We start from the raw sequence: 14,470 nt of genomic DNA on the forward strand, positions 1-14,470 counted from the left end.
TAACTTCTCATTCTACTTAATTCTTCATGGCTCATGAATGAACTTGAAATTTAACATTGATGGTTGGATTCTTAAAAAGAAGTCTAATTACTATATTTCTATAAATGATTATTTACTACTATTTACTCTTCAATACATAATATAATTATGCAAATTTACATTATCTAATTCTCATTGTGGCATTTAATTATCTTCCATTGGACAACCAACACATTAATCCCACATTCATGAACTCAATCATTTAGATCCATCACTATCAAGGAGCCTCGTTTCTATTCGACCTCAGTTGCATAAATGTGAACAACAAGTGAATCTAGGGCTTGGACGGCCCTGAACTCGTTTTGGGAATCCTAGACGGTCAATGTCGTCCACTATTTATATCTAAAGAAAATGAAAATGAAAAAGTAGAGAAAATGAAAAAAAAATGAAAAGAGGAGAGAGAAAATGAAAAGGGGGGGGGAGAGAGAAGCAAAAACCGAAAACCACGCAGAAGAGGGGGTGGGAGAGAGAAAGAGAAAGAGATTTCAACATACAAAAAAGAAAAGAAAACAATTGAGAGAGAGGGGGAGGGATAGAGACAATGAGATTTCCACACAGAGAATTTGAATTTCCCCCAAAAAGTTCTCTCTGTTCTTTTTTTTTTTTGTTTTTTGAGTTTCTTTTTGTGTTTTCTACTTTTCATTTTTTCATTTTTAGTTTTCTTTTTATTTGTAATTGGACGGCCCTGATCGTCTTGGATTCCCGAAATGAGTTAGGGTTGTCTAAGCCCTAGATTCACCCATAGTTCACATTTATGAACCTGAGGTCGAATAGTGACTAGTTGTATAGTAGTATTACTATGAAGCATACATATAACTACACAATAATGGGGACAATAGTTTATGGTAGCTATTGTTGTGAAGTATACAAGTAATCACTCATAATGGAGTCTTCTAGGTTGCAGATGGGTCATTGAATATTGATAAATTAGTGGTGATAGCCAATCGATAATTGGCAATATGAAGTTGACATTAATGGTGACAAATATAGATGTAATACTTGAACTTCACAAGGCGATTTAAATGGTAAGGAACATCACCCAGTGGGTAAGCAACAAGTTGTTATTGACTATTTGTAATCCCTCCTTTTGCTCCATATTAAGTTACTCTGATAAGAAAAAAAAACTACAAGAAAACCGTAGTGGGGATGGGGAAGGGTGATGACTTTGTGTGGTCGTGTTGACAATGGGGTTGCCATAGGTTGCAGGGGACATGGTTGGTTTGCTAGATGTATAGGTGTTGGTGTGCGGATAAGGGGTGAGAAGACAATTGTACTAAAGGACACGTGGAGGAGATGGGAGACACAAGCCTTCTTTGCTTCATGCAGCTCATAGCTCTAGTTGAGCCTCTGAGGCAAAGTGGTCCCAATCAACAACTCAATACTAAAGGACGCGTGGAGGAGATGGGAGACACAAGCCTTGTTTGCTTCGTGCAGATCATAGCTCTAGTTGAAGAGCCTCAGAGGCAAACTGCACCCAATCAACAAGTCAATCTCCATATACTACAAAAACAAGGATGATGCATGTTTGGGGGATATGGCTTACTTCATAGGGAACAACCTTGCTTCCAAGTGGAACACAATCCCTATTGTAACCGTCGGACGTAATGTGTAAAATATGAAAAGTGTATTAGAAGCATTAAGGAAAGAGATGTAACAGTTCATGCGAGAAGTGTGACCGGCTGAACGCCTGTGTATATAAAGGGCAGAAATCCTTTGTAAGAGGTAGCATGTAATTTTTGAGCGTGAGGTTTTTTCTAATAGAATCTTATCTTCTTTGTTTGTGCAACCCGTGTTGTCTTGGGTAATCTTTGTGCTATTTGTAAGTGCGTCTCTGTAAGCATAGGGTAAGAGTTAGCGTAGTAGCGCACTCAGGTTCTCAGTCGTAGCCGTGAACCTTCACCCATAGATACGCATTATTACGCAACTAACAGCTTATGGCTCGCGCCTTGTGTGGCGTCATACCTTGCCACACAATCACCTTGAGGTCTATCTCGATGGACTAAAGATAGACAATGTTCCATATCGGTAACAATCCCTTCGTGGACATGTGGCCTAATTCACCTCATTTGCCTGTGGTATGCCTTCGCACAAGCTAATTAGAGGGATCAGAGTACTAAGGAGGCCTTTATTTTAAAGTCCATATGCAGATAAGATGAGAAACCAAAATGGGTTCCATGGGAATGATAAGAGCAAAGTGGGAGAAAGAGCGAGGGCAAGGGTGAAGAAGAATTTGTTGTGAAGGTAAGCGTGAGGAAGGAGGAATTGAGAGATTGTGGGAGTGAGGGTCATGTGGCCATACACACAAGGGTGGAGCTTGAACATAATAATTGTAGAAAAAATCCACTATAAAGTGATTATTGTGAGCATGGGAACCTTGTTTATATGCAAGAGGCATTAAAGATGTCTATGTGGGAAAGGGAACATAATTAGAGACATTGCATGACTAAATACCCTAACTCTAAGGGTAACATTAACTAATTAATTGTTTTATTTGAAAGGTATAGAAATAGGTACAACACGAACATGTGACAACCCTTACAATGCTTGCTATTCGAAGATCGACAATTGTATCCCCTGTTTGGGCATGTTGTTGGGGCTAGAGATATGTGATTTTGCCAATGGGATCAGGAGTGATGAGTTGGGTATAAGGTCCTCAAAGTATGACTTAAGTTGAAAGTTGTTTATCAATTGGGGCTTTGTGTGGTTATCCATTTAGTTGCACTAGAATGTCTTGTTGTTCTTCATGTTGACGACCAAATAAGGACCGGTTTACTGTATTCAAAATAATTCTATCATCAAACAAAATTGTGAATGGATGACAAGTACTAGATGGTTGGTGACAAAGTGAACCCGACAATGTTCTTGATGCCAATCAACATACACATTATGACATTGTTGGCAGAATTCACAATGCAACATGCCCTTGATTCCATCTTTGTTGTCATAGTCTCAGGCCACTGTGTGCATTCTCAATTGTAACATAATTTATCAATAAAATTCTTGAACATCAAGAGTCGCTGCTCAATTAGACACCTAGTACATAAAATGATTCAATTGATGATCCATAGGTCATACATACACATTTTTTACCTCCAAGAATGATAATATATATATATATATATATATATATATATATATATACATATCTATATATTTGATTGTCTACAAACTTTGTAATTGAATTCAATATCACCTATGTCGAATGTAAATATGGGACCACAAGCCCAAGTACAAAAGGAAGCATTTTCGTGCTACATCTCTTGGTCATCCCCCCTTAAGTTTCCATGCCTCATCTCTCATTTTACATATGGTATAATTTTTTCTTTTTTCTTTTTTTCCAAAAACATAACTCCTTGCATTAGTTATAAAACTTTACACTTGTGAATGTTATATACAAACCATTGAAGGGACTCGATAATTCCATCTTATGTGGAGGCCCGTTGATTCAAGAGCAGGAGAGGACGACCATTGTTGGATGATGACCATAACTTCACTCCAGATCTCATGCAATAATATCACCTGATGCACAAATTGATTGGAGAAGACTCGTTGTCTTTCTCCTCTATCAAATCTGCCTGTGATGCCATCATATTGGCTCTTTAGCGTGGCCATAACTTCACTCCATATCTCATGCAATAATATCACCTGATGCACAGTTTGATTGGAGAAGACTCGTTGTCTTTCTCCTTTATCAAACTTGCCCGTGATGCCATCATATTGGCTCTTTAGCGTGGCTACAACTTCACTCCATATCTCATGCAATAATATCATCCAATGCACAATTTGATTGGAGAAGACCCGCTTACAATGTTCTTTCCATATAGTCCATAGTGTTATTGGGTTGAGTAATTCCCTCATGACTTGATCTTTGGCATTGATGTGGGTTGAGCAAACATTGTTGGTGGTGGAAAATGAGATCTCTTGTGCCTTTATCACCAATGTCATCTCCTTAGATCTCATGTGCCTTTATCACTAATGTCATCCCCTCCACCTGATGTTCATAACTGTCAATCAGGGCTTGTCAAGATAACCAACATACATTCCCCCACTTGATTGTGCCTTGCACCTTGCACAGTTGCAATATTTGATCAACCCCCTCCATATTTGATGAATCCCTAGGAAGTCTCATCGAGTGTGTCAGATTGATTCTATTTCATCGAGTCACCCTATACAATTAGGAGTGTGAAGGATCATGCGTTGCCACGCTCCGCCTGGTAGTGAACTATGTATTAATAGCCATTGAAACATGGTAAATTGCCTAGAGTGGTGTGATTTCCATGATTGCTGCCAAAACTTGTAAATAGTCATAGGGGGAACATGAGATGTTTGTCATATATTTTTAATAGTCGGTTCTCTATCGGTTTGAGCACTTAGGATGTGGTGACCCAACCTGGTCGTGAATTGGAAGAAGGGGATGGCTTTACTTCCTTGCCCCACATATGGATCGTGACATATCCATTGTAAATGGTCCTAGTTGACCTTACGTAACCATGTGTTTTCATGAACACATAAACGACATTTTGGTTGTACTTTGACTGGGTCGGGATCTACAAGCCACTTACTACTTCTATACGCTAGCACTCAAATCACCATGCTCATTGTTGTTTTTGGATTGACTGCAACTCATGGCCTTGGATCTTATATGGTGTTTTCATACCTCTTGGAATCATGGAACCACCCTCCTCATTCCCTATCCACTTCTCCATTGCCTTCCTTGGATTATTAGCTTCCCCAAGTAATAGAGTGTTCACAATGTCAAATCTCATAGCCCATCTGCCCCTAATTCCATGTAATATATTGGCTTGATCCTATATTTGGAGCTATGTAATGGACACAAATATATTGGTTGGGTACTAGATATGCTCAATGCTCAAATAATTGTGGATTTTATTACCCTAATGCGATGACATATGAGCATAAGAGAACATGGAATGCTTGACCCTTATATTCTAAAAACATGCAACCAACACATGGCATCTCGAGAATCCAGAACAAACTTAAGTATGGGTATGGTTGCAATCCACAATGGCCATCCATTGGCTTCCTTTTTTTCCATTAAGGACTCCAATAACATTGTTGACGTTTGATTGTTGCCAAAGTTGCAAACCACCAAATGAAACATGGCATGGAGAAATCGAAATGGGTAAACATATATGGGGAGATCTAGACATGACATATGTTCGAGGGGAGGGTAGTGTTTGTGAGTGGGAAGTCTAGAGTGGAGCTATAACTATGGGGAGCGTTCCTAGGGCATGTTTTGCAGGTTGCCACTGTGGGCAGGGGGGGGGGAGGCGTCACAAGTGTCGATTGTTGCGAATCGTGCTCCTTTCCAGGGCAGAACTGAATGGTCCTTTTTTTTTTCTTCGAATGGATGACTCCGACGGAGAAGATTTGCCTGCCAAATGCTGCGAGCGAGCTTCGAGATTTCCCAGCAGACATAAGAGTCGAGACTCTCTCGAGGTTTCCGTCTCTCGCGCAACTCATTTTTAATGGGGATATATATATATATATATATATATATATATATATATCGCAACAAGGTTCTCTCAAACGGGCGAGATGGACAACGGATTGGATGGACGGGCAACGGACGAGAACTTTGAATGTACTCCCATTCATACATACATACTTGTTCCCCCCCTCCCCTTCTTCTTCTCTTCTTCTCTTCTTCTCTTCTTCTTCTTCTTCCTTGGGTTGAGTTAGGGCTACTTTTGTAAATTTCTCCAAATTGAAGCAAGGTAGAGCAGAGGTTTATCTCCCCCTCTGTTTCTCTGTTTCTCTGTCTCTGTCTCTGTCTCTGTTTCTGTCTCTTCTTTCTTGCTATGGAGTTCACTCTTCTTCACTCTTCTTGCTCTCTCCTTCATCATCACCATCACCATCACCATCACATCCCCCCTCTCCCTCCTCCTCCTCCTTCTTTGATCCCATTTCCTTTTCCTTTTCCTCTCCATCGTTCCTGTTCTTCATCTATGAGAGTATCCTTTGCTAGACAGAGTGCCCCCATCCCAAGAAGAGACATATCCGAGCTCACCGAATATGATGATGACGACGACGACGACGGCGAAGATGATCAGAAGGGAGAGAAAGTTGAAGATGAAGGCAAAGAAGGAAAGAGGTCTAGGTCAAGACGAAAGCAACGGCATTTCTCTACTGAAGCCGAAGCTAAAAGGCACCATTGGATCTCTCGAATGTGGGCACCATGGGAAGAAGCTCTCTCTCCTGAAGCTCAATTTGCAGTAGATGCACTTAATCTCAATCAAGGAGATGAACCCATTGTTCCCATGGACATGATGAATAGGTTAGAAGTGAATGAACCGATAATTCCTGATAATGATGATTATCTATCTGAAACGAATCAAGAAACAAGTGGAAAAAGGGATGGAAATAATGAAACAGGTGGTTTTGAAAAACGCCCTGAGGCCAGGGGGGGAGCCAGCATGGCTTTCTCTTTTATACCTCCTAGAGATTGGCCTCCCACTGGCTGGAAAGTGGATGCAGATGAACTCGCATTTATTCGAGGAATTCATTCCATTGTTGACAAAGATACTAGAACGTTTGATTCTTTGAATGTCTCAGGAGCAATTGATTTCTCAGAAGAGAATCGTGGCCAATTTTCTAGGTGGGATATGTTTGTAAAACAATATCTTGAGTGGGTCAATGCCAACAAATCTAAGCTCGATCAAGAAGCTGAGGAGGTAAGTGAAACTTTCCTTTCCCTTTTTATATTTAAAAATTTCATTAATCGTATTAATCTTCTTTAGAATATCCTCTGTGGAATGTATATCTCTGGATGCTATTTGTCCTTAGTGACACGTTGATAATATTGATGTCCAATAATCTGGCCTGTGATTCATATGTGGCTTTTTAGCAGTTTCTCCATGTTTTCTCCATGTTTTCTCCACACTTTTAAAACTCAAGATATGTTGGAATAAAAACCTTGAAATATTGGGATATATCTACTTATAAAATAAACTCAACAAAATTAGATGAAGGTTTATATAACCTTCTGGTAGAATTGATAAGATTTATGTATCATTGTTTTGCTTTTCAATCATCATAACACACTGGGTAGAACACAGCTGCCCCTCTCTTTGGAATATGATGTATGGAGTTTACGTTTACTCAAATTTTTGATATGCTATTGTGGTCAAGAATCTTTCAATGTTGCAATTCTGTTGGTATCCAAAGCTATCTTTGATGAGAAGCTCCATGCTTTCTTCTCATATGTTTTTTAATGCCTTAGGATGAATGATTAAGGCTTATTCTTGTTTTATCACTGATTATCTTACAATCACCAGTCTTTATTTGCTCTATGGATGTAATTTGTCTAGTCCATGTTGTTGTATGCTATTTCAGCATGTAGCTTTAATGAGATTCTTCATGCTTTTGTCTCACATTGTGAGTAGGTGCCTGAAATGTAGCCCAATGTTAAAAAGCAATGTGAGTTTGATCTAATATGATCTTGGAATATTCGAAATTTTAATGTCTACGTTTACATTTAAAACGATGAGGACCCTTCATACTTGCTTTGCATGTGGTTGTGCTTTCAAGATAAATGTAAAACAAGTTAGTTTTCCGGACATGTGCTGATAAAAATATTGGCAATTTTAAGGAGTTATTTGGCCTTATAGGTGGGTGATGAATACTATCCTGGAAGAAGAAGAATGGGGGAAGAGTATGTTGAAGGGATGGTAAGTTACACAACATTAACTTTGCACATCATGTGTTATCAGGTGTACTAACCTTCGTGACTTTTTCTGATGCAGTATGAGCTTCCGTTTATATATCCGGGACAAGTAATTCTCGTTATATGTTCCATATGTTTGCATTACTAAATTTTGGACTTTCATATTTCAAGAGGTTCATATTTTTCAATATGCTATGCTTACAGCATTATGTAGGAGAAGTTACAATGGTTCATTTATATGAAGGTGCATTTGTCAACTTTGGTGCAGTTCATGATGGGTGACTTCTTTGTCCTATATATTGGCCTTCTGATTAGTTTCTTTTGTGAAATCTTATAAAATTTTAGTTTGCATAAGGTGAGTTTGGAAACTAAATACTCTAGCTTGTTGAAGGTAGACAGTATGGATAAGATATAGTGTTGCATGATGTTGTGTCACACAATTATAAGCTTTTTTTGTATCTGATTGCAGCTGGGTGCCTATAAAGCGCAACGATTGGTTTTGGATCCGAGATCACATTAAAGTTGGCATGCGAGTTCATGTTGAAGTTATTGTAAGATTCTTATATTCTGCTCAACTTACCTCGTTCAAGTTTTAAACAGGTTGCAAATGAATCTTTATTTTTTCCATTAGGACTTTACTCTTCAAAACATATCCCTGTAAAACAATTAAGAAGTGTAGCATTGTTCGATTTCACCTGTTGAGTTTGTTCACTCTGTGATTAATAAGCAATCATAATATGTGTTTTATGTAGGCGAAAAGAGATCCTTATCGTTTCCGCTTTCCTGTACAATTGCGTTTTGTCAACCCAAATATTGATCACTTGATGTGAGATCCTATTCTCAAAGTGGCATGATCTTACAAGTTTAATGCATAACTCACTAGTTTAATTTTTTATCTGTGTCTTAAATATATAGATTCAATAGATTCAAGCATCCACCTATATTTGTTAGAGATAATGAAGAGGAGAACATGGATCTGATAACGGTAACAAACTCCTTTTCATTAACACCTGCTATATGCTTTCTTCTAGAAGGATGTTTTCAATGTTTGCTGATTTTGCAGCGAGAGGTCGGCAGGCCATTCTGGCCAAGAAGGAGACCAGAACCAGTAAATGGTAAAGAGGTGGTACCAAAGCGCAATCATCCGTTTTCTTTCAAAGTATGTATTCACTCTCTTTGCTGAAATGAGGGATATTCTAGATAGAAATCAGTTTTGGGTGCTGATGATCTGAATAGAAAACCCACAACATCTAATTTAGGCTATTTCTAAGAAAGATGAAACGATGATCTATGTTGCTTGAGATGGAGTACTCATGATGAAGCATGTGATTGCCGTATCCCTCAATCATTGAGTACTCATTAGGTTAATTCACAATCCATCATATAACCATGCAAATATTATGATCTATTCAACTAAATGTGTATGCATTGTTGGTTGTCCTATGGTTTTTGTGATGTGTAAAAGCAATTATTTGCATGCATCTCAGGTTTGGCAACTGCATATAGCTGAGCAGATGGTCTTAGATGATGAAGAGAACCGTGCAGCCGGGATAATAACACCCCCAGAAGAGCTCAATGAGGTGAATGAAGCTGAACGGGACTATATAGATGCTGACACGTTTTGGACGGAGGAAGTACTGGGGGACAAAACATTTGACTCGCTCATTCTGGTACAAAATCCCTAAAATATTCTTAATTTACACAATTGTATATAGAAATGATCTTTTTTTCTTACATATATACATACACATATTTTTCTTTGGTTCATGTTGTCATGTTAACAGACACAACAGGAATCAGAGCTGGACCTAGTTGAAGCTCGCAAAGAAAGGGAGGTATAAAACCAGACTTCTTTTGCTTAGTATTTGATACAAAGTTTTAACTTCTAAAAAGCTTGATTGTGTCTATGAAGCATTATTCTTCATCATGAAGGTCCGATGCACCCAGTAGGATAACTCTTACTGTCGGCAAATGCACATGATTGATCAAACTGGATTGGCTGTTATTCTGGAAATTTAAAAAGTGGTTTCATAAAGTATTTTCTTTGATTACTGTTATCGAGTTAAAATTTGATAATGACCATTATCAAATAAATATATGATAAATTATTGGAAATTTGACATTTAAATATATGTTATTCGATAATTTGATAAATTACTGGAACTTCGGCACTTAAATATATGTTATGGATGGCGTAAATTCCCTAACGTAGGCTACATATACATTAGCATCTTGGCTCGATTATCTTTATAGAAATTTCAATATTCATTAATATATGTTATTGATTGCCTAATTTCCTTCACGTAGGCTACATATATGTTAGCATCTTGGCTTGATTATCTGTATAGAAATTTCAATATTCATTGATAAAGTAGGTCAAGAGGTCTACATCTTTTATGGGCATGGTCTATATCTCAAGCATCGATTTCATATTCTGATCTCTTTTGCTCTCAAACGTTTTGATTTTACAAAAATATAAAAGATGGGGAGATGGTCCTATCTCAAGCATTGAGTTCGTATTCTAATCTCCTTCAATCTCAAACGTTTTGATCATACAAAAATTTAAAAGATGGGAAGAGCATTAAAGATTGTTTACTGACAATTGTACAACATTATGGTAGGTCTCTATTTTGTTGAGATTGATTTGTTATTGTTTGTTGCTGCAAAGGCTATAAATAAGGCAAGGAAAGAAGCAGAGTTAAAAGGAGAGTCATTCGAACAACCCAAATCTAGAAGAATTGCATACATTGAGCAGTTGGATGTTATGAACTGGCAGCGATATCTTGATGAACATGAAGCTGTCCAACGTGATAAAGTGAAGTAGGTTCAAGATTTTTTATATGCTTTTTATTGGGTCAATCTGAAATGCTATTCATCATCTTTGTTGTAGCATAATGTTTTGAACCACAATGAGATTGGTCGAAATGCAATGGTTAAGTTCTTTTAAACAATTAACATCCATAAAGTAAATGCACAGAATTGAGGTAAGTGACCACCATTCTGCCAATTTGACGTCTCAGTCTCCTCTTTGAGCATGGGCCATTGTTAGAGCCCTGGAAACAAGTTTTACAAACGGCTTTAATGGTGGAAATATTATTTCACTTGAAATTATATTAGTTTTAGATGCATTACCCATTACATGGATATGGATTAGTTTTAGATGCAGTACACATTATTCCCACTTCACTTAAATCTAAGAGATATCTGTTGTTATCGAATCCCCTCTACTCGTGAGGATATAGATGCCATTGAAATATCAGAATTCCTTAGATTATGGTTGCAAGGGGTTTTCTCTAAGATTTATTCTTGTAAGGGTTTTCTTGGTTAGAGCCATGGAAACATTTTGTGAACTGCTTGAATGGTGGGAATGTTATTTACATGGAATTGTATTAGTTTAGGTGCACTATCCATTACATGGATATGGATTGCTTTAGATGCAGTATATATTACTCCCACTTGAGAGATATCTGTTGTTATTGCACTCCCCTCCATTCAAGGGGATATAGATGCCATCCAAATTTCAAAATTCCTTAGATTTGTGTTTCCAAGGGTTTTTCACTAACAGAGATGACATGTACGGTGTAGCTCAGATGGTAGGTTGTCTGTCAGAGACCATGCATTCAACCCTACATTCCGGAGTGGCATCTAGTAAATTAGTGCATATATTGAGATTTGAACCCGAGCACGTTAGTAAAAACTTGACTTACCACTAAGGTATAGCCCCAATATGAGGGAAATAAAGAGATGACACTCATGAGTTTGATCTTGGAGGCTTTCATTCCTGAAGGTTAAACTAGGTCTAGGTTATTTACAATATTATACCCTGATGATAATTCATCCTTAGGATTTACAACCGTCTTACAGAGTATCTGGATTTACTTATTGTGTTTAATAGTGGTAGGTGCGGCTGTGTTCCTTTTTAATCAAATCTAATACAATTTTCGTAACCCATGAATTGATGTTCATCGTCAGTCGCCTAGAATTCGGAATGCCGTTGGAAGAGCCTGGTAAATATGCAGATGATAGTTTCTTTGGGGAGAACAAGTATAATCCTAGAGAGAAGAGATGGAGGCATGATTATGTTGGAGATACTTCAAAATCCAAAGATGATTCTAAACGAGGGAAGGTACCTAATGTTGAAGAGGATGATAAGATTGAGGATGATGATGGAAACCGTACCAACTCTGTAGGAAGAAAACCGTTGAAGATGGAGGAGGCCTCTGCAACAAGTGATCTCAAAGATATGGATGCATTTCCGATTGAGTCAAACAAAAATGGGGAGGTGAACGGCAACGGTGATAAGATGGTCAATGGAACTGAATCTTCAAAGATAATGGATATGAATGGATTATTTAATCCTACGGTAAATCTCTCATGCAGAAAGTAGGAAAAGCACAATTGAGCTTCCTGTATTATATATTTTTTAATATAAATATTTTGCATTTGATTTTTGGAAATGTATGCAGGAGGAAGAGCAAGCAGATGATGTAGAATGAGAAGCTACAAAATGGAGAGCCTTATTTTCACTCAACACAATGTGGATTTGTAAGTTAACACCATTAGTTTGTTGTATATGGAACACCAAAGTCAAATTTAGTTTTCCATCCACATGCATATTTGTATATTTAAAAAAATCCTTTAATATGTCAATTCTCTGAGGCAGGAAATGGCCTCAACCCAAATATCACAAAAATGAGCTACTTTTGAATCTAAAAAAATCAAATGTGATGTGTCATCTTGATGTAAACATTACCTTGCTGATGCTTGGATGATAGAAAAAAGAAGATTAAGCTATGTTGATCCTTTGTCCAAGCTGTGTTCAAGCTTTTTGTTATATGGGAGATTTGTTCCTATATCCTCGGTAGTGATATTTTTCCTCATCTGATCGAATCTATTGGAATTGTACAAGACAAAGGAATCAATCAAGAAAGATTTAGTGTCACAAGTACATCTCACGTATTGCATATACATATGCATGTCAAGTGTACATGTAGGAAGATTGGCAGATTCGTCTATTGTCAGTTTGATGAGAGGGGAGTCTACAGGGAAACATGTTAAATTGATTTCAGGTCCGCAAAATGGAGAAATAGTAAAATGGCTGTAAGGTAACCAAATTGTATAAAAGTCTGTGCCATGCACGGTTTGGGAGCCAAGCCCCAGCATTAATGATACAGCTTAGGTAATAATGCAACTCATTTTTAGATAATAACACTGTTTGGTAGACATGAGTAGTGTTATTACCTAAAACAGATATGAATGATAGAAATAAAGTATTTGCTCATGTAAGGAGTTGATGGGAACAACTGATGAAGTGAATGTGAAGAATTGCCATCATGGCCTTTTGAACATAGGAGGCTTATGTTACACAAAATTAAGAAGATTGAAATCTATAGTAAATATTTGTATTAGAACTATGCGCATACATATCAGAATAGGAAACGCCCAATCTGTGCACCCATATCAGAATAGTGACTCCAATTGTGCTACCCACAACCTCTGACAAACCATTGGGGGACCACAGTTTTTCTACTATTGTGTCATAGAGTGCATAGATTCTGCATTGCTTATCTAGGACAAGGGGCTTTTAGCTGTTGCATTAGCGGAGAGCATAGGACACAACATCGAAGGCATTTCAAAAATCTACGAAGCAACAATGAATCCTCTTATTATGGGCTTTGCCCTCCTTGATAAGGGCTTAGAGGTTCAATATGTGATCCAAAGTTGACTCTAGGATCAACTCATATAGTTTGGCCCAGTAATGACCAATCATGATTATTCTATAGTTGCTTGACACCATGGGCTCTCCACTCTTGAGCACGGGGAAAACCTTCACACATAACTCTATTAAACATGTGTGCTAGCAATGATGTCAATGGCATAGATAAAGTGCTCACCTACGAATTCATCATGATCGAGGGCCTTCCCACATTGTAACTGATAATGGCATTTCTTACATTTTGCGGAATAAAAAAAAGTGTATTCAGGTGGGCGTGAGCCATAGGGATGGGGGAATGGGGCTTCCAGGAATATATCCTATTGTACTTTGAATATTCATAAGACACCTGAGCTGATGTCAATTGTGTGGTAGGTTGCTTCGTTAAAAAATTTCTATGCTCTTTTGCAGTTATTGTCCTAGGGATAAGCGATACACATGCTCTTCAAATTTAGGTAAATGCAATGTCTTATTCTTCCTCATGATGCATTGCAAGGTTTCTCTTGCTTGTTTGTGTGTATAGAAACCCCGAGTTACTTTACTTTGCAAACATCTCCTTTATCATGGCATTCTTCAACATACCAACTATTTTGTATGGCTACCAATTTTGGGTGCATTGCCCGTTGTGTGGGCAAAGGCATTTGTGGCTGCTTTATGCAATGGCTTTGACAATCCTTGTGTAACTTCATCTAGGGGTATGAAAGGATCCAACCAACATGCCATTATATACTCCACAATTATCTCTTGAGTAAATTGGTATTTAGCCTGCCCACTTACCTTCTTAATATATGCATTCCTTTTCTTGTCCTTTTTCTAAATTGAATGTATTTATTCACTAGTCCTTTTTCTAAATAAACTTTGATACCTATTAATTCAACCTTATTTGAGGATATTTCATATGTTAGATATACGGATATATTTTAAGGGGTCAAAATGCCCTATAAGACCAAACAAGAGATTGCATCTTGAAATGTCGTCTCATCTTTGAAAACAACAAACCAAAACAAATCGACCCGAAGCATTAATTCAAC

General features: G+C 37.7%; 1 protein-coding gene across 2 annotated transcripts; it reads left to right on the top strand.

Moving 5' to 3' along the window:
* Positions 1-5,820: 5,820 nt before the first annotated feature.
* PDE312 (Nucleic acid-binding, OB-fold-like protein) lies at positions 5,821-12,459 on the top strand. Of its 2 annotated transcripts, XM_087322394.1 has the most exons (13): positions 5,825-6,734; positions 7,671-7,730; positions 7,806-7,835; positions 7,931-8,004; positions 8,196-8,277; positions 8,479-8,552; positions 8,642-8,711; positions 8,790-8,885; positions 9,214-9,396; positions 9,511-9,561; positions 10,395-10,546; positions 11,699-12,089; positions 12,193-12,459. In XM_087322394.1, the coding sequence occupies exons 1-13, from the start codon at positions 5,862-5,864 to the stop codon at positions 12,220-12,222; spliced, it is 2,166 nt and encodes a 721-aa protein (XP_087178520.1). In that variant the 5' UTR covers positions 5,825-5,861; the 3' UTR covers positions 12,223-12,459. The 2 variants fall into 2 exon arrangements, with proteins under 2 accessions (XP_087178519.1, XP_087178520.1); XM_087322393.1 differs by having other exon boundaries at positions 5,821-6,734; positions 8,642-8,885; positions 12,193-12,271.
* The last annotated feature ends 2,011 nt before the right edge of the window (positions 12,460-14,470 follow it).

Source organism: Azolla caroliniana, unplaced genomic scaffold (genome assembly GCF_043228905.1).
Source record: "Azolla caroliniana isolate FFs.n. ecotype wild unplaced genomic scaffold, voAzoCaro1.0.p SCAF_7, whole genome shotgun sequence".
In the NCBI taxonomy this organism is placed as follows: domain Eukaryota; kingdom Viridiplantae; phylum Streptophyta; class Polypodiopsida; order Salviniales; family Salviniaceae; genus Azolla; species Azolla caroliniana.

Coding starts and splice junctions, on each gene's coding strand:
- PDE312 (XM_087322393.1), top strand. CDS start 5,862: ATGGAGTTCACTCTTCTTCACTCTTCTTGCTCTCTCCTTCATCATCAC. Junction 8,005..8,195: donor TTTGGTGCAGTTCATGATGG/GTGACTTCTTTG, acceptor ATCTGATTGCAG/CTGGGTGCCTATAAAGCGCA. Junction 8,553..8,641: donor CCAAATATTGATCACTTGAT/GTGAGATCCTAT, acceptor TTAAATATATAG/ATTCAATAGATTCAAGCATC.